Genomic DNA, 25,081 nt, shown 5'->3' on the forward strand with positions numbered 1-25,081 from the left:
GTCTGACCGGCAGGGGTTCAATCACTGGGGGTTCCCTACAAGAACAGGACCTACGGTATGCTCCCCCATTTAAATGGATCATCAGTCGCGCATGCATGCTGCCTCTTCATTTAACTCTATGGGGCTGCAGAGATAGATGAGCGCTTGTACTCAGCTATCTCTGAAAGTCCTATAGAGTTGCTTGGAGCGGCATACAAACATATATTTCTGCCACTCCATTCAAATGGGGAGTTTGGGAGTTGTTTTTATGGGCGCAGTCCCCAGTGGTCAGACCTCTGCCGGTCAGACCTTTATTCACTATCCTGTGGATAGAGGATATGTTGTTTAATTGTGACAACCCCTTTAACACATTGCTATTGGCTGTAGGTAAATTCTGTTTTCTTAAAGGTCCTAAGAGGTCACATTTCTTTCTTTTACAGTCATACACTCCGAAAGACCCTCCTGTGGTACGCATTATCGAGGGTCCATTCTTTTCAGAGGTGACTTGCCTTTTTCAACATGTTCAGCAGACAATTAGAGTCTATAACTTACCAGGTCAGTATTCGTTTAGCTTACTCTATGTACACTGGCTTTTTAACAGTGGTACTGTATATGTTTCATTTGTATGTTTCATTTTTAGGAAAGTGTCAGAGCATCAAAACAAGTTTGGATAGCCATAGACATAGCAATAATTATGACTACACATACATACCATTAATTTCAGTGGTAGCAACTCTGCAGTAACCATCTCTGTCCATTACAGAATAGACAGAGCTGTCTAGTTCCAGACAGGTTTTCTGGGTGTCAGACATGCGCCATTCAGGTATTGATGGTCTTTCCTGGTGATAGGCCTTCAATATAAAAGGACTAGACAACGATTTTTTTGCAGTCTTCCATAAGTGCTTGACAGTCTCATTAATTTTATGGAAGTAAAAAAACCTTTCGTATAATAAAACTCAAGAAAGCATTCTTAAATAAACTATATTGTTTTTCCTCCAATTTATATAATATTTGATAACCGTATTATGTACTGTACAATGCATTTGGGAAGTCTTCAGACCTTTTCACTTTTTTTACATTTTGTTATGTTGCTGCCTTGTGCTAAAACTTTTAAAAAAATGTAGTTTCTCCGATCAATCTGTACTCAATACCCCATGTTAGAAATTTTTGCAAATGTTTTCAAAACTAAAATTTAACATGGACATAAGTATTTAGACCCTTTCCTATGACACTAGAAATTTACCTCTGGGGCCTCCTTTTTCTCTTGATCATCTTTGAGATGTTTCCACACCTTGATTGGCATCTATCTGGGGTAAATTCAGTTGAATAGATGTGAGTTGCAAAGACACATCCCTGTCCATATAAGGTCTCACAACTGACAATGCATTTCAGAGCAAACACCAAGCCATAAGAAAGAAAGAATTGTCTGTAAAGCTTAGATGGATTATGTGGAGGCACAGATCTGGAGAAGGTTACAGTTTTTTTTTTTTTTTTTTCAATAAATTAGCAAAGATTTCTACCATTCTGTTTTCACTTTGTCATTAGTGCAGAATGATGGGGAAAACTTTATTTTTATTTTTTTAATTTCCACAACAGTCCACAACATAACAAAATGTGAAACAGGGGAAACGGTCTGAAGACTTTCGAAAAGCATTGAATATTCCTAATAGGCAAGAAATCAGAATAATCAAATGAGATTTGAGGTTGGACATTATCAGTTGGCCCAGGAGCTTCAAGTTACGGATCTGCTTAAAAGGTTGACATTGAAGGGCTTGTCTGGGACATTTAGAAATCTCACAGAAAATGGGTCTTGATCAAATAACAAAAAAAAGCATTACATACCTGGAAAATTCCCTGCCACTCTGCTGCTCGTGTTAGTCTCTGACGCTGTCCTGCAGTGATACTGTAGCTTTGTGAGCGCCTGTAGTCACAATGTCATCAACACAAGGACAGCATCAGAATGTTTTTTTTTTAAATCAAATCGTTTTTATTGAACAATAAATACATAGTATAACATAAAACAATACGTTGTATTTTCCTTTCTTTACCCTATCCACCGTGTGGAATCAGTGAACAACAGTAATCATAGAGATACCAACACACAGTTTTATCACGTACCTATACATTGCGTGTACACATGCTAAAACAAATATTTTAGACATAGAATTACCAATATCTTAACCTTCCCAACATCCCTCCCCCCCTCACCCTGCCCTAACCCCCCCTACCCTAACAACTGGTCTTGACCATCACGAGCCTATATAACCACATGAGTATGAGATAACCATTCACTCCACATTTTGTCAAACTTCTGAGGACACCCTCTCTTCACATACACCCCTTTTTCAAGTATCCGCATGTCATGCACCTTCCGTTCAAACTCACTCAGTGTAGGCGGACTTCCCTGGATCCACCTCATAGCAATCAGTTTCCTGGCCACATATAGCAATCTCCCCACAGCTACCTTAACCGTTTCAGTCCCTCCAATCTCAGACACATACCCCAGAATACACACCTTAGGATCTTTTTGAATTTTCAATGTCCGTTTGCTATTAATCATATTCCTAACATCCTCCCAATGATTACCAACTACTGGACAAGACCACAGCATATGCAACAAGTCTGCACCATCTTCCATACACTTTGGACACTTGTCATCACTTCTCACTCCTATCTTTTTCAGGAACACCGGTGTTTTGTACACTCTATGTATGATAAATAGTTGGGACAGTTTGCCCTGTTCACTCAAGGACACCTTGGGGACTCCTTCCAATATATCTTCCCACTTATCCTTAGACATATCTCCCACGTCAGCCTCCCATTTTTTCATTCTTGAAAGCGGATACCCCTCTAAGAATTTTTCCAGTAAAAGAGCGTACACCTGTGATATTAACCCTCTTTTTCCCCCACCTGTCGGAAGAACAAGCTTATGAACCACCTCCATTTGAGCTATCTCACATCCTTTCCGCAACGTGACCTCAAGGGCATGCCTTATTTGAAGATATTTATAGAACCACTCCCTAGGGATATTAAATTCCTGCTGCAGGTTTTGAAATGACTTACATATCTTGTCCTTAATTAATTGGCCAATTCTCGTCACTCCATAAGTTTCCCAGTTCCTAAGTCCTGGTATGGCAAATAGTTCTGGCAACAAGTGGTTCTTTCCAATAGGAGAAAGTTCACTAATACCACCCACTCCTCTTAGCTGCTTCACTTTTGCCCAAACTTTTTTCATAAGTTCAATAAGAGGGAGTTTTTCCCTCCCTGCATGCATTCCTGAGCCTTCCAGAATGCCCATGAGGTCACGACTGCCCAGCCAATGCTGCAATATCTGCCCAGTCATGTCCGGTGCTTGCAGATCAATCCATCCCTTAAAATGCTGACATTGGGAAGCCAAAAAATAAATCCATGCGTTAGGGACAGCTAGGCCCCCTTCCGACTTAGAGTACTGTAATGTCTCCAGTTTGATCCTAGCCTGCCCATACTTCCAAGTAAGATCTCTAAATATAGAGTGAATTTTCTTGAATCTATCCAGAGGGATCCATACGGGAGCATTATTCAGTACATATAGCAACTGGGGCATCATAACCATTTTTAAAAGGTTAACTCTACCTACCACCGAAAGAAAGAGTCTACACCATGACCTCACTTTAAGCCTAAAAGTAGCCAGCAATGGGGACAGATTAAGTTCTTCAAAATCCGATAGCCTCGGTGTTATATGCAATCCCAGATATTTAAATTTATCCACCCAGGGCACCAAACTATCTACTTGTCTGCCTGCCAGGGCCTGCCCATCAATTGGCATCAAAGAGGATTTTTGCCAATTTATCCGAAGTCCAGAAAAGCTACCAAATCTGTCAATCAATGCCATGGCCGCATCCAGGGACGCACCAGTATCGCCCATGAAAAGTAGAGTGTCATCAGCGTACATAGCCACTTTATTGTGCAGCCCGCCGTATCTAAACCCCTCTATACTTGTTGATAAGCGAATATGCGCCGCAAGCGGCTCTATTGCAAGAGCAAACAATAAGGGTGACAATGGGCATCCCTGCCTGGAGCCCCTGGCAAGGGGAAAACAATCTGACAACCCTCCATTAGCTCTAATTCTCGCCTTAGGACTAGAATACAGGACCTGTACCCACTGAATGAACCGCTCACCAAAGCCCATAGTTCTCAGGACCCCCCACAAATACCTCCATTCCACACTGTCAAACACCTTAGCGGCGTCAAGCGCAAGCAAGGCCCTGTCTCCACTGTTTTTCGCCGGAATATTTAAACTAGTGTACAGCCTACGAAGATTAATAGCCGTCGATTTCCCTGGCATAAACCCCGTCTGATCCGGGTGTACTATGGTCAGAATCACCTTGGACAGCCTGTTCGCCAACACCTTCGCCAGGAGCTTAACATCAGCCGTGAGAAGTGAAATTGGCCTGTAGGAATCCGGTATTTTAGGATCCTTTCCAGGTTTAGGTATAACCACAATTATAGCTTCCTGCATCAAATGTGGTAACGAACCTGCCTCCAATGAGTGCTCAAACACCTTAAGTAATTCAGGGAGTAATATCCCCTGCAGCTTTTTGTATACCTCTACTGGGAGACCATCAGCTCCAGGCGCCTTACCACTTGCCATGTCCCCAAGTCCAGCTTCCAGTTCCTCAAGTGTAATCGGCTCCTCCAGCCTTTCTCTATCCTCTTCTGACAGCACCGATAACTGTGCCTCCCCTTGGAAATCATTCAGAGCCTCATCAGAACTAGATCCAGTGGAAGTATATAGAGATACATAAAAGCTTTTTAGAATATCTAATATTCCTTTTGTGTCCTGGCTACTGTTCCCCATGTCATCTCTCAGTTCCTGAATGCAAGAGGAGTCCCTCTGGGCCTGCGAGACCACCGACAACAAATGACCCACCTTCTCTCCTTCATCAAAAGATCTCTGACGATAAAAGCTTCTCTTTCTATCTGCGGCCTGGACTAAATGACATCTCAGCTGCTCCTGAGCTACCGCCAGCGCCTCACTACTAACCGTGGTGGGGGATCTACTAAACTCTCTCTCAGCCTCAGCCACTAGTACATGCGCCCTAACATCTGCCTCCCTGGATCTGGATTTATGCTTGTTAATTTCTTTTATCAAAACTCCCCTCAGGAATGCTTTCATGGCGTCCCATACACCTGGTATCGAAGCCGACCCTGTATTGATATCAAAAAATTCCTTAATTTCCAGAGAAATCCCAGACAGGTCACCCAACACATTCAGCCAATGAGAATTACACTTCCACAGCCTCGGTCCCTGTCTGTGCACCCCCAGGCACAAGTCAATCTGCACCAGAGAATGGTCCGACAACGACCGAGGATGATAAACGACATCCTTAACCAATGGTAGCATTATGTCGTTAACAAGGGCCAAATCTATACGCGATAGCGAATGGTGCGTGGCTGATCTACACGAGAATTCACGCTTATCTGGGTTACGCAATCTCCATACATCCTGTACTCCTACTTCACCCAAAATAGTCCTGAGAGCCGCACTCCCCGGTGAACCACCTGCTCCTTCCACCCGGCATCTATCTAGGGAGTCATTCAACGTGCAATTGAAGTCCCCTACCAATAGCCACGGCAACCCAGGGAAGTCCGCCACAAAGCCCATGATCTCTCTTATTAATGGGGAAGCAAACGGTGGAGGCACATACACAGACACCAGCACCACCTGTATTCCATCCACCTTACACACAACACACACATATCTACCCTCAGCATCCACACAATCCTGCATATGTTCATACCTAATACTACTATGCACAATCATACTTACACCTCTAGAATGAGAGTAATGAGTTAAATGTAACACATAGATCACCCAATTTTTACTCATCCAGTGTAAATTTTCTCCAGTCAAATGCGTTTCCTGAAGGCAACATATAGCCGGCTGAAACCGCCCCAAGTATTGAAAAATGCACTGCCTTTTCCGTGCATCCGCCATCCCTCTCACATTCCAACTTAAGACTCTAATCACCTGTGACATGGTAAAACTTCAAACCATATTTGAATCTCACAGCCCACTCAGACAACATTTGCTCATAGTTCAAGACCTTAACCCTTCCCCCCAACCTTCTCCCTGCCCCCCCACCCTCCTCCCTCCCTCTCATAGTCAGGTTACTGTAACTGGGGATCACTGTCCCCTCAGTATCCACTTCACACATTAAAACAGGGCAATCCGAGAGCAACCTGCCCCCCAACCTACAATAAACATAACAGTTTATAACACATTTCCTCAGGTAGAGAATCCTCCCCACATCTGAGAAATACATTTTACTTTCTTTACCGCCTGCTCCCTCCTCAGGAACTACTATGTGGTAGCATTACATAATACACTCCTTAACTGGTGCAACATTTAAAGCAATCCTAGAGTGCAAATGCATATATAAAGTGAACAAATGAAACCATATATCTGCCTCCTTCAATTGTCCAGGGCTCCACTTCTCAATTGTCGCTCGTGGACGTCCAGCCATTGCGCCGCCTCCTCCGGATCTTCAAAAAATCTGGTGGATCCCAATGCCACCACACGCAGTTTAGCAGGAAACAGCATAGCGTACTGGACTTGTAGAGCTCTCAGCCTTTTCTTTATATCCATAAATCTACTTCGCCTCCGCTGCACTTCGTTGGAATAATCCGGAAATATGGACACTTTAACCCCATTCAGGACCATCTCCTCATTGTCCCTTGATTGCCGCAGGATAGTGTCCCGGTCTTTAAAATGCAGGATCTTCGCCAGTGTGGGACGGGGAGGTCTGCCAGGCGGAAGCGGCCGCATGGGGACTCTGTGCGCCCGCTCCACCGCATATAAGGAAGATAGACCTTTTTCATGAAATAGTTGATGCAACCATTTTTCCACAAATTCGGTGGCATTATCCCCCTCCGTCTTCTCTGGCATACCCACAATCCGCAGGTTATTCCTTCTAGACCTGTTCTCCAGATCATCTGTTTTGGCGTATAAAGCAGCTATATCTTTAGCATCAGAATGTTTTAAATGTCCCACACAATCCCTTTCATTTTGTAACAGTGCAGATTTTATACATGACCCACATTATGAATGGAATATGTTGGTGACAAGTTTGGTGCATAATGGAGTTTAGCATTACGTTGCTTTGTACGTTTACTCTCAGTACTGTCTTCCCTTACAGGAACTGATGGCCTTTCAGTGGATATCAGCTCACTCGTTGACATTCGTGATCACGTCAATAAAGAAATTGCTATGAGACTTAGCACTGATATCCAGAACGGGGACACCTTCTTCACTGATCTCAACGGCTTTCAGGTTCTTTCTTGCCTTTCTGTTAATATCCACGTACAGTGTTTCCAAACCAAGGATTAAAATTAAAGGGGGGTGTCTGAGTTCTAGATATTGATAACCTATCCTCAAGGTGGAGCAAACAGTAGATCGAGCCAGAAGCAGAAAGCGCCATCCACTGTATAGTATCATCATTATCTAGAACTCATTATTATCTCTCACTGCTTAGGGACAGTGAATATTGGGCAAGAGTGGATGTGTTCTGTGCTGATTCTGGGGGGATCTGTAAGATTATTGTTTGGAGGATGATCATAGGAAGTGCATAATGTTTAGGTTGTTCAGATATGGCTACCTTCTCACAACATAAAAGGCTCCGCGATGCTAGGGAGGCTCGTCCCTTTCCTCGCCTGCCATTGACTGCTTCCCCCCTGGCACCGGATGTTTTCATTCGCGCACGGGGAGAAGCAGCAGCGGCAGTGCGGGGACCAGGAGCGGCAGGGGCAGCCAGGTAAGTATATTCATTGTGAGGGGCCCTCATATGGGGGACATTTTTATAGTCTTGGATAACCCCTTTGAAAAGACATGCATAACTCCAATTCAGGCTATTATTCTGCAAAGTTGATCCAGAAGAAAGCAAGGTAGAAGCCAAGTGTCCTCATCGCAGGGAAAAAATGTAATTCTCAACTCCAAATAATCAAAATGACTCCCTGAATCAGTGACCTTTCTCCAGTAATCAGTAGCAACTATAACTTGTAATATTATTATACTGATGAAATACATCCAGGCCCCCACATTTTAGTGAGTTCGCCATCACCACCTCCTCTGGCAGAGAGTTCCATAGACTCACTGCTCTTACCATAAAGAATCCTCTTCTATGTTTGTGTAGAAACCTTCTTTCCTCTTTGCTTTGCAATTAAACTTTCTCAAACTCTTTCAACAAAAGGATCTAATATATTAAAACACACCAACATGACGTTTTGAAGGTCCACCACAAAACGTTGTGTTGGCATGTCTTTACAACCCATCCCCTTATTGAGGGTTCTCTGCTCATGCTATGACTAAGGGATTAATGGATTAAATCACATGGTGCAACACTTTGGTTGATATTTATATGAAAATCTTTTGTGTATTGTATCTAATCTATTTGCTGAAAAAGTTCAAGATAGTTTCATTGCAAAGTAATCATGGGTGTCTACGTTTTATTGCTTACCTGGACGTCGTTAAGAGGCAGATGAGCAGGAGCCTGTTATATGCATGGCATCATTACCAAGTGCTGAAAGGTTACCTAACCCTTAAGTGAAACCTTGAAGGTGCAGCGGAGTTTCTCAGAGCATTCAGCTTTCATTGGCTCTGCTCTGCTTTTCCAGCGTGCAGAGTACAGATGCCTTATACTTTCTATGGATCTGCACACTGGACAAACAGAGCAGAGCTGATGAAACCCAAAGGTGTAGAGCATTCTGAGGAGCACTGCTGCCCTTTAATAAACCACAGGATCCATTTGTATATTTGTTGTAAGAATATAACGTTATAAACATTAATAAGGAAGGTGCACTACTGTGGATGCAAACAAACAAGTTTGACTAAACCCTCCAACTGGTGTTAAAATTGAGAATTTAGCCAATATATCCTTATATGAAGGACATATCTGAGCCCGAGCACCGCACCAAGGTATCTCAAGTAGCTCGGGGCCTAACACTCATCTACCTGTGCTGTATGGGCAATACCAGGAGCCAGTGGGCGAATTACAGAAGCGTAAGGTCCGACTCGCAGCAAACTCCCAGTTACCTCCAGCATGCAGCAATGCTTGCAATGGGAGGAGGCTGTGAGTCCCACCCAAGACTGACTGATAAGGCCCAGGCCTCACAGGTGCACCTAAATGTTGCCTGTGGATGAAAATCAGGCACATTTAAATATGGAGTTTATATACCTCCAAACATATCTACAGTCAGGTCCATAGATATTGGGACATCAACACAATTCTCACATTTTTGGCTCTATACACCACCACAATGGATTTGAAATAAAATAAATAAGATGTGCTTTAACTGCAGACTGTCAGCTTTAATTTGAGGGTATTCAAATCCAAATCAGGTGAACAGTGTAGGAATTACAACAGTTTGTATATGTGCCTCCCACTTGTTAAGGAACCAAAAGTAATGGGATAGAATAATAATCATAAATCAAACTTTCACTTTTTAATACTTGGTTGCAAATCCTTTGCAGTCAATTACAGCCTGAAGTCTGGAATGCATAGACATCACTAGACGCTGGGTTTCATCCCTGGTGATGCTCTGCCAGGCCTCTACTGCAACTGTCTTCAGTTCCTGCTTGTTCTTGGGGCATTTTGCCTTCAGTTTTGTCTTCAGCAAGTCAAATGCATGCTCAATCGTATTCAGGTCAGGTGATTGACTCGGTCATTGCATAACATTCCACTTCTTTCCCTTAAAAAACTCTTTGGTTGCTTTTGCAGTATGCTTTGGGTCATAGTCCATATACACTGTGAAGCGCCGTCCAATGAGTTCTGAAGCATTTGGCTGAATATGAGCAGATAATATTGCCTGAAGCACTTCAGAATTCATCCTGCTGCTTTTGTCAGCAGTCGCATCATCAATAAATGCAAGAGAACCAGTTCCATTGGCAGCGATACATGCCCACGCCATGACACTACCACCACCATGCTTCACTGATGAGGTGGTATGCTTAGGATCATGAGCAGTTCCTTTCCTTCTCCATACTCTTCTCTTCCCATCACTCTGGTACAAGTTGATCTCGGTCTCATCTGTCCATATGATTTTGTCTTAGAACTGTGAAGGCTTTTTTAGATGTTGTTTGACAAACTCTAATTTGGCCTTCCTGTTTTTGAGGCTCACCAATGGTTTACATCTTGTGGTGAACCCTCTGTATTCACTCTGGTAAAGTCTTCTCTTGATTGTTGACTTTGCCACACATACACCTACCTCCTGGAGGGTGTTCTTGATCTGGCCAACTGTTGTGAAGGGTGTTTTCTTCACCAGGGGAAGAATTCTTTGGTCATCCACCACATTTGTTTTCCGTGGTCTTCCGGGTCTTTTGGTGTTGCTGAGCTCACCGGTGCGTTCCTTCTTTTTAAGAATGTTCCAAACAGTTGTTTTGGCCAGGCCTAATGTTTTTGCTATCCCTCTGATGGGTTTGTTTTGTTAATTCAGCCTAATGATGGCTTGCTTCACTGATAGTGACAGCAATTTGGATCTCATCTCAACAGTTGACAGCAACAGATTCCAAATGCAAATAACACACTTGAAATGAACTCTGGACCTTTTATCTGCTCATTGTAATTGGGATAATGACGGAATAACACACACCGGGCCATGGAACAGCTGAGAAGCCATTTGTCCCATTATTTTTGGTTCCTTAACAAGTCGGAGGCACATATGCAAACTGTTGTAATTCCTACACTGTTCACCTGATTTGGATGTAAATACCCTCAAATTAAAGCTGACAGTCTGCAGTTAAAGAACATCTTGTTTGTTTCATTTCAAATCCATTGTGGTGTTGTATAGAGCCAAAAATGCTAGAATTGTGTCGATGTCCCAATATTTATGGACCTGACTGTATATACAAACTACAAAAAAATGGCGTGGTGTCAAAAGGCAGGAAGTGCTCAACCCCATATGCAGTTGTGCATCTATACCCAGTGGAGCAGATCCTGCACTTGTGGCCCGTTGATAATGGCGATCACCAGCAAAAATGCATACAGTGGAGGATGCCCGCAGCGGACCACAAGTACCACAAGTGCACCTTCCTTATTAATGTTTATTTCATATAGCTATTTACATGCACATATTTTTCTATCTTGTGTAGGATGTCTTTTTGTGGTACTTGCGGTCCGCTGCGGGCATCCTCCACTGTATGCATTTTTGCTGGGGATCGCCATTATCAACGGGCCACAAGTGCAGGATCTGCTCCACTGGGTATAGATGCACAACTGCATATAGGGTTGAGCACTTCCTGCCTTTTGACACCACGCCATTTTTTGTAGTTTGTATAAGAATATAACGTTATAGACTAAGGGGGTATTCACACGACCATATGTATTTTGCGGTCCACAAAATATGGATGACCTCTGTGTTGAATGCGTTTTTTTTTGGGAGGACCCATTAACTTCAGTGGGTCCATAAATTGCATTTTGTGGCCAAGAACAGGACATGTTCTATCTTTTGTGGAACAGACATACAAAGCTTTGCACATTGGTATGTCCGTTCCGCAAAAGATAGATCATGTCCTATTCTTGCCACAAATACCGGCAAACATACGGGGGGGAAAGAAAACGGAGCCTACAGAATGCTGGATTGCATAATGGCAACCTGCCAGACTTCATTATAATCAATGGGATCTGGCAGGTGCCCTTTAGTCTAGTCTATGCCAGGTCCACTGCTGTAGTGTTTCTATTCCTATACTTGTACAGAAAATCTGAAAAGCACCACATACGTGAACCTAGCCTAACAGACACAGTAATATCAAAGACCGTAGAACAGTTAGGGCCATTCGCACAGGATTTGGTGGGGATGTCACTGCCGGCCCCATGGGATCCACCTCCCATTGTTTTGAGTGGGAAGCATTTTAGCGCCCTTTTGGCTATAAACTGTGGCCACATGAACGCCACCAGGGCTTCTGATTGAAAACAATTGGAGGAGAATTCTAAGTGGCTGCCGACAATCCGCACCAAATTCCACTGTCAATAGCTGCCTTGTTAGTGCTCTTTTATACATGCAAGAAAGGATATGTGCAGCTGTCACTAAATCCTAATTTTGATAATCTTTCTGGGTAATGTAGTCCACACATTGCATTTACTACTTTAGTTGCCCGCCTTTGAACCTGCTGAAGCTCTGCTGTGTCCTTATATGCAGGTGCACACAGTAGTCCATGTGTGATCTGGTGTAAACTTCACCTCCTCCAGTTCATTGTGTGCAGAGGCTCATGCGACACTGGGGCTATGCCCCTCTGGTCTATCTCAATGTTTTGCATGTACTTATTGAGCATAGTCCATTGTGAGTAATTGATTTAGTTACAGTAACACTACCGGTATTCTCGCTGCATGTTTACCCCCAAATCAATCCTGTGAATTTTTTATTTCAATGCAGATCCAAACTAGAAAGTTTTTCAAAAAACTTCCACTCCAAGCTAACTTCTACCCAATGCCAGTGATGGCATACATCCAGGATGAGCAGAACAGATTAACGCTACACACAGCCCAAGCCCTGGGGGTCTCCAGCCTGAAGAGTGGTGAGAAGAAGCACGCTGTTCTCTGTTAATTAATCACTTGCAGTATCCTGTAGTTATGAAAATCAGGATTGTTAAATCTGAACACCATCTGTCAAATAGACAACACATCAGCGATCATTTAAAACCAAGCTAGTCCTATCACGTAGCTGTTAAAAGGCTATCTAGTATATTGAATCAGAGAGCAAAATCACTGATTTTGTCTTTTTTCTATCTTGTAGGTCAGCTCGAGATTATTCTAGACCGCCGCTTGATGCAGGATGACAATCGAGGTCTTGGTCAAGGTTTGAAAGACAACAAAAGAACGTGCAACCGATTTCGGCTTCTGTTGGAAAAAAGATCATCCGGAAATAAGGTAAAATGCTTACTGTAAAAGCTTTGCAAGCGAACTGTAGGCGTAGGCTGGCTGGCGAAGCATGCTTGGAGTTGCAGTCCATTAAAGCTTGAGATCCGCAGTCCACTCATTGTAGTTACATAGGCTTTGTAGAGCAGCATATATAGCACAGTCAGTCCAGATAATCTATGAATTCATAGTTTCATTTGCATTTCACGTAATGTAATTTGTCATATACACATTATAGAAGAATGCCAGTGGGTCATCTTCCATTATCAGGCTTTATGTTTTTGTTCAAGAAGGCCGGTACAGGTGGCCAAGGTGATCCAGTGACATACTGGAAATAGAAATGTAGGGAACACTATAGACCACATTGCGTTTCTGTTAACTACCTTGACCTATTATTGCATATGGCTGTCCTAGAGAGTAACCCCCATTATGAACCAGAGCAGAGAGACACATTGGCTTGGTCTACACATGGCAGAATTTTAACACCATAGAAGTTCCTGCACATGCGCTGCAGTTCTGCAACATTTGGACTTACCGTAACTATTAGTGGCTGTTGCTTTGGTGGACGTGTTTATCAGTGCTGTTAGCAGTAGTTAATCCAGTAAAGCTGTGTTCAGATAGGTAATGAATATACAGAACTTTAGTAACACATGCTGGCTTTTAGAGGGGCTAGCCCAGGAACAATTGTCCACAGGATAGCTGATAAATATCTGCCTGCTGGGGTCTCTACTCATAACAAAAATGAGGGTCCCCAAGTCTCTTGTATGATGCGCATGCGTGACCACCACTCCTTTCACTTCTATGGGGCTGTCCAGTACAGTGCTCAGCTTTACCCAGAGAAGCCAATAGAGTTGTGGTCACACATGCACACCACCACTCCTTTCACACAGGAGAATCGGTGAACAGTGGAGTTCCCAGCAGTCAGACAGACAGCAATCATACATTTATCACCTATAATATAGACAGATTATAAATGTTATTCATGGACCAACCACTTTAAGGGAAAATAGAAATATATTTTGTGTAGAAAACACTAAAACCTGGGTACCTTGGCAACATATCCCTAGGATCTGGGACCTGCACCTCGAGAGTCGGTCCCTAAAAGTGAAGGAAAGCGCACCGCTATGCTATTTTCAGAAGTCCCATAGAAATGAATGGAGAGCACACTATACAAATGCGTCCACTGCTCCGTTCACTTCTGTGGGACTGCTGGAGCCAGCGCTTGGCTGTTTTCAGCAGTCCTAAAAAAATGAATAGAGGATGGCTGCGCATGTTCGGCTGCTCTTCACACGTTTCGGGTGTCCCGTTCTGGAGATAGGTGCAGGCCCAGAGGTGGGACCGGCAGATATCTGACATTGGTGACATATCCTAGCAATATACCACCAATGTCTCAGATAAGACAACCCCTTCCTGCCATGGAGATCCTTTGAAGTAACAGTCATGCATGTGCCTGTGTTATGCCCAATGCCAGGATGGGTACTACGAGATTGCACTAAACATCTGCCAAAAGCAAAACTAAGATGAAATACATTTTTACGAATGTTCTACCAAAACTCCTCACTTTCCTTTGTGATGTGAGGTGTTAGATGTAGATTTTTCCTTACATCTTATTGTACCGTTTATTCCGTGACCCCCTCCTAACCCTTCTATGGTTTTCCATTATGATAGACGATTATCCACGGTCCGCGTGTTACTACCTCACTTCCTCCCATGCCCTAAAGTATAACATCCACTTATTGATCTGTGAATCATCACTGACTTTGTATATGCCATTTTCCCATCCATATCCATCCATTTATTACCTCTTCCATTTCATTATTCCCCTGTTTACCATAACCCCTTCTGCCCAGCTCTCCGGCTTCCTTTCTAAACTGCTTTCCTGGTTTAGAAAACTGGCTTTTTCCATCACGAGGACCGGCAGCTATGAGGTAATTCTCTTCAGGGAGTAACGCTGAATGGCTTTGTAGTGATGAACCCTTGTAATTTAGTTAGCTGCTTTGTAGACTCATTATAGCATAGTATGTGTGGCTTTGGCTTTAATCCTCTGTGTTCCTATAAAATACACATAAAACTGATGGTCGTTTTGTGCTATCGGTCAGAACTTGCTGTTCACTAACATCTAGTGACGATATCATGGCCATTAATTCTATAATGTACAAAGACAACCAAATCGGATGGAAAGCGGTAGGTTCTCCTCAGTATTGAGCCATTTTGTCCAGTTCACACTGTGACTGTGTAGATGGTACTGTGACCCAGTTTTGCTCCTTTTCATGTCAACTGTCTTTTGTGCCTAACCAGATCTCATTAAAGCTTTGTGTATTCAGGTTTTTAGACTTTTTAGCAAGCTCCTTATTTTCCTTCCAAAAGACTGGCTCTTCATTTTCTTTTTGTTCTCATTTAATCCTCACAATGTTGCTTTTTTTCACTCAGTTGAGTCTCCATCACCACTATGATCGTGCTCTGATGGCTTGGAACAGACTGAGGAGCACTTTCTACACTTTGTTAAGGCAGATCGCCAGCACGATATCTGAGATAGGCATGAAAAAATGCAGAATTATACCTAAAATGGTTGTTTAGTCTGGACAACTTCATTTCAAGTGGTCTGTCCATTGAGGCAGTGGCTCCATAAAGTGAGATAACCCTGCACAATCAGAATCTGGTTTGTGGAGGAACATTTCTGTAAGTGCTGATATTCAAGGTTGCACAGGGCATCCATCAAATCCATGGGAATTCAACTGGCATTTTATAGTCCTCTAGAATTTAGATTGACCTATCCTTTATTAGCTCAGCATGCCCCCACGGGGGTTTTCTAGAGAAGTCAATTCTTTAAATCTGTCATAGTTAGGGCTCATGCACAGGACCGAGCCATAAGGACTTTGCCACTGTATGGTGCTCCATTTTCTGCTGTAGTAAAGGGGTATTCCCACCTTAGACATTTATGGCATATATATCACTGGGGTATGCATCTGTCTGCCAAATGGGATCCCCTGCCATCTTACCTGTTTGAGCAGGGACGGACTGGCCATAGACTCTACAGGGAAATTTCACGGTGGGCCTATGTCAATGGGCCACCCAATTCCTCCTCAAATCTTCGTGTCAGGTACATAGCAATCTGATGCTCTCAACATCAATTAATGCTAGGAGCATCTGGTACCTATGCATCTGGCTTGCAGAAGAGAGTGCCCTCCTGAATTCAAATGTATTGCCATCCTCATGACGTTGATAGAGTTGAATTCTGCAGCAGGGGCGGCAGTGTTTTGTGCTGCACTGTGTATTTGGTTCTGCTGGGGCAGTATTTAGTGCTGCAGTATAGTATTGCTGGCCCCACCTACTTATATTGGACCCGCCTACAACATTGCGCCACTTTTAGTTGTTTTTTTTCCAGGGCAACTTTAAGTCCCCAGTCCAGTCCTGTGTTTGAGATGAACTCCAGCTTTTTCATCCAGGACACGAATGAACGGAGAGATGGCCATGCATGTGCGCAGCTCTCTTCATTCACTTCTATGATCATTATGGAAATAGCCAGGGAAGTGAATGCAGAAAGCCAGGCCACCAGTCCACTTATTCTACATCAGAGTGTGGCAGACGGAGGGGCAGGATTGAGGTCAGTGGACCCCTATTCTGGAGATAGGTATGGGTCCTAGAGATCCACATGTATCAGCCATTTATGGTGTATCTTGTGGATATGTCACATACCGTATGTCTAAGGTGGGAATACCACTGGAAATTCTGCCCTTGAAGCCACTATTTTCTTTTTTACATGTCTCACAAGGAATTATATAGAAATAACCTTTGAATTACGTATGAAACTGGAGGTAGTTGGGTCCATAAACTGTGGAGGTAGTCAGCTTCATACCACTCTGAGATAGTATGGCACCATAATACAAACGTGTGCATGAGCCCTAAGACTGTTAAGTTCATGTATATCAATCAGACTATTTAAGGCCTGAAATTAATCCATATGGAGTATACAGTGTGTATTTATTTTACTCAATCCAGTTATGATTGGTTTCGACTGATATTTAGAAGGTCCTAGTGATCAGCATTTTGGACCCAGACCGCTCATATTGTATTTAACAAAATAACAATAACTTTTACAAAGACAGGTGCACTCTGCGGTCTTACCAAACCCTCATACTGATGTAAAATTGAGAGATTAGCCAACATATCCTACTGTGGAGGACACCCTTTGTATTTAAACCATGTGACCTTCCCTGAATATTGCCCATCTCTGGTAATCCTGAAAAAATAAAAAGATGTACAGTATCCTTATAATGTATGGTGCAAAACTACTAGAACAGGTGTGATACTGTCAATTATTGTATTTTTTCCAGAGTCCAGGAAATCAAGCAGTCAGCTTTCCGTCACTCCTCAGTCACATGACGTCCATGCATTTGAACCATGAAATCTTAGTGATGCCCGTGACTAATGAAAAAGGTGGAGGTCCAGCTCTTAGATCCTTCATGCCTCTTTCTGCCACCCTGCCATGTGATATTCACATCCTTAATCTGAGGACGCTGCAGGCTGAGGTGACTAAATCTTCCCTGCTTATTACTTGGCTTTTACTAAGTGGGTTTAGTAAATACAAAGTCAAACTGTAATAAGATAATATGGGAACACGCAGTACTTCAGACCATAGCCCATATTTTCCTGTGATGTTTTGCAGGATGATGGAATACCTTCCCTTGACACCGCACTAATTTTACACAGAAAAGGATTTGACTGTGGGCTGGAAGCGAAGAATCTTGGGTTTAACTGCACCACAAGTCAAGGAAAGGTAATCAAAGTTTGACAAGTATCCACACACTGGTTGTTAGTAGGCACCTTCAACATGACCATCACTTGACCCAACAAATGCTGTGTTAGAGTACAAGGCAATGAAACTAAATAGGGAGGCCAATTCTTGAGTCATTTTGAAGAGTAAATTTAAACAGTCTAAAGATGCACCAAATTTATCACAGTGGCTCACGCTGAATAATAAATTTGGTGCCGCTTTAGACACTTTTGTCTAAGGGCGCACCACCAATTGGTTGGCTTACTTTGCACCAGAAGTTTGCACCAAAATTTTGATGCACTTTTGGCACATGTTGGAGTATCTTAAAGAGGCAGTGCACTTTGAAAAAACTTTTGATATGTCATAGTGAATAGAGATTGAGTAGAGCAAAGCACTCACATAGCACAATCGCTCTCCTCGCTGCAGGAGATGGAATTGAGATGGCCCAATGGACTTTCTGCAGCAAGGCCAGAGAGTGTTCTCTCTCCTCATTCTAGAGATTGGTGGGGGTCTCAGCACTCAGACCTCCATCAGTCAAAACCTTTGATATGTCATTATGACATATCAAAAGTCTTTTCAAAGTACAGTGACACTTTAAGCTACTCCCCTTTGTGCAACTTCACTCCCCTTTTTCACCAAGCCATGTCCCTTTGTTGAACGAGGCACAAAATGTTTGCAAACAAATAAAATAAGTTTTTGGTACAAATTTAAAGGGGTTGTCTCATCTTACATATTGGTGGCATATCGCTAATATATGCCACCAATGTCAGATAGCTGCAGTTCCCAGAGATAGGACCACACCTATCTCGATAACTGGACCCTCAAAGTGAGCGCAAGCATGGGCACTGCTCCATTCACGTCTATGGGACTGCTTAAAAAAGCCAAGCTCTGGCTATCTTGGCAGCTTGCATGGGGTGCTCTGCATTCATTTCTATGGAACTTCCAAAAATAGGCAAGCGTGCTTGCTTGGATATTTTCAAGACTTCCATAGAAATGAATAGAGAGCACGGATGCATGTGTGGTGCGCTTTACTTTCAGGAGCCCATTCTGGAGATAGGTGCTGGTCTCAGAGGTGGGACCCGCACCTATCTGACTTTGATGGCATACCGTAGGGATATGCCATCAAAGTCTGAAATGATACAATCTCTTGTGTGAACTCGGCACGTTAGCAGGCATTTTCTATCCCTGTATTAAGATTAGAGTTTGTAAGTCAAATTGTTTTCAACCATCATGTAAAATTAATCTTACAGCCTGAGTGGGTTTTATATGGCCTTCCTCTCTACCAAATATCTGGATCTTGGGGGGGGGTTGAATGTGATGGACATTTTTTCTTTTTTCACCCTATGTAACCACATTTCTAACTCTTCTTTTCTAGCTGTCACTTGGAGGTCTATTCATGGGGCTAGAAGTAGGACTCATGCAAGCCATGTCTTTGACATTGATGTATTCTCTAGCCCCTCATTCAAACAATAGTAACCCCACACTCAGCATGGACCCAATGGAAATTTCCACTTATCGTCTACGCTTCAGCTAACATCAGCCGCATGGGACACAAGATCCCATTGCACACAAGCCAAGGACTGGAGCTGGATGGTTCATCAACCAGTGTGTACCGTTTTCAAGGGCGACACATTTTGTTCTGTAGCTCGGAGCCCAGCCAGCACTGGAAAAACCCATCATGGCATTTTGGACAAACCAAAATAACCCTATAAACCTAGTTATTGCTAACAGAGAAGTGAGTTGCAGGCTCTTTTAGCACACAAGGAGTTAAACATCTAGATTGTATGTTGAAGAGAGAATAAGAAGCTATTTATGATAAACTTAGTTTTTAAAAAGAACTATTTATTTGGTGACTTTTTAAGCACACCTCCTCTCTGATTTCTGCCACCGCCTGACAGTCCTCAGAAAACTCAAAGCAATTTCCCCTGTGCCACTAAATGCTGCAGACAGGTCCACAAGAAATGGTCCCAGGAACCCAGAGAGGGATCACCTACTAGATGGTATATTACGCCTAGAATTAGGAATTTTGTCTCAACCATTGTCAGTATTCTTCCATATGTTATCTGTCTTTTTTATACTGTAGCACTGAAGAAAAAGGATTATGAAAAAGAAGTAACGTATGGCATAATGAGATGTGATGGGACAATATCTTGTTTCTGCAACTGTGGTTTTAAATACAGATCTGATACTATCCCTGAAAGTTTGGAATTGTTGTTTCACTTACTGAACGTCGGCGTTAGCAGTCACATTCAGATTTCCAGTGTTATAAATACACTCAGATCCACATTTCTAAGATAAAAAAAAAAAGTTTGAAACCTTACCTACAGAATAGACTTAAAGGGGTTTTGCCATCTCAGACAATGGGGGCATATTGCATATCCTACCTCTGGGACCCGCACCTACAATGAGAACGGAGCAGGGATATGAACGGAGGGTGCACTGCGCATGCGCAGCCGCCCTCTATTCATTTCTATGACTGGCTCGGCTATTTCCGTCTGCCCCATAGAAATGAATGGGAGCAGGGTGCGCGGTGCGCTTCCATTCACTTCTATGGGAGCAGCGCTTGGTGGTGGACGGACACTGGGAAATCCGGGGTCCTCCAGCCACAGCTCTGCCCGCTCCGTTCTCCTTGTAGGTGCGGGTCCCAGAGGTGGAACCCGCACCTATCAGACAATGGGGGCATATTCTAGCGACATGCACCCATTGTACAGTCAGGTCCATAAATATTGGGACATCGACACAATTCTAACATTTTTGGCTCTATACACCACCACAATGGATTTGAAATGAAACAAACAAGATGTGCTTTAACTGCAGACGGTCAGCTTTAATTTGAGGGTATTTACATCCAAATCAGGTGAATGATGTAGGAATTACAATAGTTTGCATATGTGCCTCCCACTTGTTAAGGGACCAAAAGTAATGGGACAGAATAATAATCATAAATCAAACTTTCAATTTTTAATACTTGGTTGCAAATCCTTTGCAGTCAATTACAGCCTGAAGTCTCTAATGTATAGACATCACCAGACGCTGGGTTTCATCCCTGGTGATGCTCTGCCAGGCCTCTACTGCAACTGTCTTCAGTTCCTGCTTGTTCTTGGGTCATTTTCCCTTCAGTTTTGTCTTCAGCAAGTGAAATGCATGCTCAATCGGATTCAGGTCAGGTGATTGACTTGGCCATTGCATAACATTCCACTTCTTTCCCTTAAAAAACTCTTTGGTTGCTTTTGCAGTATGCTTTGGGTCATTGTCCATCTGCACTGTGAAGCGCCGTCCAATGAGTTCTGAAGCATTTGGCTGAATATGAGCAGATAATATTGCCGAAAACACTTCAGAATTCATCCTGCTGCTTTTGTCAGCAGTCACATCATCAATAAATACAAGAGAACCAGTTCCATTGGTAGCCATACATGCCCACGCCATGACACTACCACCACCATGCTTCACTGATGAGGTGGTATGCTTAGGATCATGAGCAGTTCCTTTCCTTCTCCATACTCCTCTCTTCCCATCACTCTGGTACACGTTGATCTTGGTCTCATCTGTCCATAGGATGTTGTTCCAGAACTGTGAAGGCTTTTTTAGATGTTGTTTGGCAAACTCTAATCTGGCCTTCCTGTTTTTGAGGCTCACCAATGGTTTACATCTTGTGGTGAACCCTCTGTATTCACTCTGGTAAAGTCTTCTCTTGATTGTTGACTTTGACACACATACACCTACCTCCTAGAGAGTGTTCATGATCTGGCCAACTGTTGTGAAGGGTGTTTTCTTCACCAGGGAAAGAATTCTTTGGTCATCCACCCCAGTTGTTTTCCGTGGTCTTCCGGGTCTTTTGGTGTTGCTGAGCTCACCGGTGCGTTCCTTCTTTTTAAGAATGTTCCAAACAGTTGTTTTGGCCACGCCTAATGTTTTTGCTATCTCTCTGATGGGTTTGCTTTGTTTTTTCAGCCTAATGATGGCTTGCTTCACTGATAGTGACAGCTCTTTGGATCTCATCTTGAGAGTTGACAGCAACAGATTCCAAATGCAAATAGCACACTTGAAATGAACTCTAGACCTTTTATCTGCTCATTGTAATTAGGATAATGAGGGGATAACACACACCTGGCCGTGGAACAGCTGAGAAGCCAGTTGTCCCATTACTTTTGGTCCCTTAACAAGTGGGAGGCACATATGCAAACTGTTGTAGTTCCTACACCGTTCACCTGATTTGGATGTAAATACCCTCAAATTAAAGCTAACAGTCTGCAGTTAAAGCACATCTTGTTCGTTTCATTTCAAATCCATTGTGGTGGTGTATAGAGCCAAAAATGTTAGAATTGTGTCCGTGTCCAAATATTTATGGACCTGGCTGTATGTGATGGGAATAACCCTTTAATGTAGGTGTTAAAGCATAGAGCACTTGTATTCTAGAACATGTCGCTCCAGAACATTGGCACACTGAAAGATTAAAGGGAATGTTTCATCAGAAAATGACCTATTGTTTAAAATCACATTTTTATGTTTAACATATTTTTAAATAATTTTTTGTTATTTTTTAATTTCCATGTCACACTTTTTATATTTAAACTAAAACTATACAATCCTGCAGTTTTCACACTGGCCACTAAGCCTCATAATAGGCTCCACTTCTTGGTCTGCACAGATCACTTTACTGCAGTTACCTGCTTATCTGTACACAGAGGTGATATCATTACAGGCAGGATTAGAATGAAGACAGGATCCACCATTCACAATAGGTGATTGTCAGAGCTTATCTATTCTTTCCTTGTACAATGACCTCTGCACAGGTCACACAGCATGTCTAGAGAACTCTCCCATAGAAGTCAATGAGGTCTCCTTCAGACCAAAGTGTCTATGGCCTATATGGCCCAATTTTTCAATGCTTTCTAAGAACAGCTCAGGCAAGATGGCCGCCCCCATAATCATGTTCAGGAAATAGAATAAATAAATCTGCAATCAGAAAATAAAAACAAATTAGGGAAAAAAGGGAGATGTGTTGTATCAGGTTTTAACTTGCAGGTGACATTTTTGGTGACACATTTCCTTTAAAGGGAACCTGACATCTCCTGTATGATAATGACAGGCACTCTGAAATCAGCCGTCTGTCGTGAGGATTTACAGTTTAATGCTGGCAGTAGGCACCGGGGAATAGTCATGCACTGACAGAGAGAAGAGATTGGCTTATTTATGAGCGCCTGCTCTCCCCGCTCATCCATTGACTAATGTCAATTTTCTCCTAGGGAGAAGACTAAGGAGAGACCTGTCAATTATCAGCAGGTGGGCGGGGAGAACATAAGCTCGTGAATAAGCCGGACTCTTCTAGGGCAGCATGTGACTCTTCTCTAACACTGCCAGAATGAAACTGTAAATTCTCCGCAGTGGTGTTCCCTGATCGGATAAGTGTCAGACTGTTGACTTCAGCATGTCTATCGCAACCTTGTATTATACCAACAGATGGCAGAGGGCCAATTTCACACATCTTTTGTTATACACACCAACTATTGGTCTGATTGGACAGATATTGATCAGATAAGTTCCCTTTACATGGAGGGTGACACATTGAACACTGTGTCTGACCTGAAGGCAGCATTTTACAGAGCAGGAGGAGCTGAGCAGATTGATATATAGCTTTGTGGGAAAAGTTTCAATAAAACTTGTATTTTATTCAATTAACTTTGGCATTCGATTTTTAAATGGTCTTCAAGCTGAATTGTCAAATCCCAAAGTTATTCCCTGAAATCCCGCGAGACTTTGGTGATAACGAATTTCACTCACTGGAGCCCATACATTTTAATGCTGTACGGGGACTGATTAAAATTACGTTTTGAGTGAATTGACTTTGGATCTTGGATCCAAAGCTCAATTCGCTCATCTCTAATAAGAACCACCCACTGGACTCCTAATCCTAGAAAGAGCAGAGGTTTAAATTAATAAATTGAAAGTTGTAAAGGGATTGTTCACATTTTCATTAAAGGGTTCTGAACCCGGACATACCCAAATTTTCACCCAGCCAGCCCCCCTAAGATGCTGTCCTTTGCCTTGCGCTGAATCGCGTAGGGAAAATTTATTTTTTGAGATTCTGTGCCATACCAGGCTCGACATAGGGACTGCTAGGCAAGGTTTTCGTCTAGCGGTGATCCCGGTGACTTCGCCGGCACTAATGGGCAGGCTTAGCTCTCCCCTAGCCTGTAAAACGGCTAGGGCAGAGCTAAAGCCGGCCAATCAGAGCAGGTGATGTCACCGAATACACTGCTGGATAGAAGCCTCCGCCTAGCAGTGTAAAATATAAAAGCCCTTGCCCTGCACGATCTGGCGCAGGGCAAGGGAGAGCATCGGAGCATGAAATCATCAGGGGGCCTGCCGGGGTGAAAATGTGGGTATGTATGGGTTCAGCTCTGAACCCGGACAACCCCTGTAAGTGTCTCCATTGCAGATTCTTTAAAAAATATAGACAAAATAAAATATGTTTTGCAACTAGACTTCCTATGGAAACCCGACGGACCCCATTATAATCAATGGAGTTGTCTGGTGCCATTAGTTTCAGTTATGTGCTGGATCCGGGACGTCTGTTATTTTCCTTCAGCCCTTATAACTAAACTATCCTGTGCTGTTTTATTTCAGTGCACAGTATAATGGATTTGTTCTTTCATACTTTTTTGAATATATTTTATATACAGACAAAATACTCCCAGTAACCCCAGTGCACTACTCTCCTCCATGGTCTCCTACAGTGGTTGAGGAAGCTGGGAAAAATTATTTAAAAAAAAAGAATGACCAACAGCTATCATAATGAACATATTCTGCCAGACATCTCCTCGTATCCCAGCTGCCTAGACCTTTGGGTGACATACGTGACACCTGAATTGTTAGGTCTGGAGTGGAGTTCAGCTTTACAGTTCTGTAGCCAAAACACTATAATTGGTTAATAAATATTATGGATTTTTGTCATTTTGCGTAATTTCTTTTATTGAGAAACATTTGGTGAAAACAATGAGTTACTTTAACTTCTAGAATCTTTCAAAATAAGATTACATCAGAAATGGCGGCATTATATGGCATTTTCTAAATGGAGAAAAATGGCAAACTAAACTTGTTATACCCTAGCTAGTGACACACAATGTAGTTCCATACAACGATAAACTTGCAGTTAATGATGGCATATTGCAGTTTTATAGGGAGCTTCTTTCTGGCAATGATTTTACTGCTTGAATGCTTCTATGTCTTTGCACCACTAGATGTCAACAGTCTCCTGAATTATTTAACAGTGTATTATCTAGGAATATTCCATCATATTTGATTGATATTTAGATCAAAGTACACTAGATGATGGAAAATCTATGCTAATCATACAGGCAGCTCGGTATGCTGGAACAGTAGGTGGTGACCCATCTGCTCCTAAAGTCTGTGATCATACACAAGACAAATGAGAGAAAGG

General features: G+C 42.7%; 1 protein-coding gene across 2 annotated transcripts in view; it reads left to right on the top strand.

Moving 5' to 3' along the window:
- Nucleotides 1-19,840, top strand: part of MAN2A2 (mannosidase alpha class 2A member 2) — a 189,543-nt gene extending 169,703 nt beyond the window's left edge. Inside the window, exons 17-24 of one of the 2 annotated variants that reach the window (XM_040414114.1) lie at nt 420-534; nt 7,158-7,291; nt 12,385-12,526; nt 12,745-12,878; nt 14,717-14,794; nt 17,201-17,395; nt 17,533-17,643; nt 19,016-19,840. In XM_040414114.1, the coding sequence (XP_040270048.1) occupies nt 420-534; nt 7,158-7,291; nt 12,385-12,526; nt 12,745-12,878; nt 14,717-14,794; nt 17,201-17,395; nt 17,533-17,643; nt 19,016-19,174 (1,068 nt within the window). In that variant the 3' untranslated portion in view covers nt 19,175-19,840. The remainder of the gene's footprint in view (nt 1-419; nt 535-7,157; nt 7,292-12,384; nt 12,527-12,744; nt 12,879-14,716; nt 14,795-17,200; nt 17,396-17,532; nt 17,644-19,015) is intronic. The other variant, XM_040414113.1, reaches the window with a different exon arrangement.
- Nucleotides 19,841-25,081: the final 5,241 nt, after the last annotated feature.

This window comes from Bufo bufo, chromosome 1 (assembly GCF_905171765.1).
Source record: "Bufo bufo chromosome 1, aBufBuf1.1, whole genome shotgun sequence".
In the NCBI taxonomy this organism is placed as follows: Eukaryota; Metazoa; Chordata; class Amphibia; order Anura; family Bufonidae; genus Bufo; species Bufo bufo.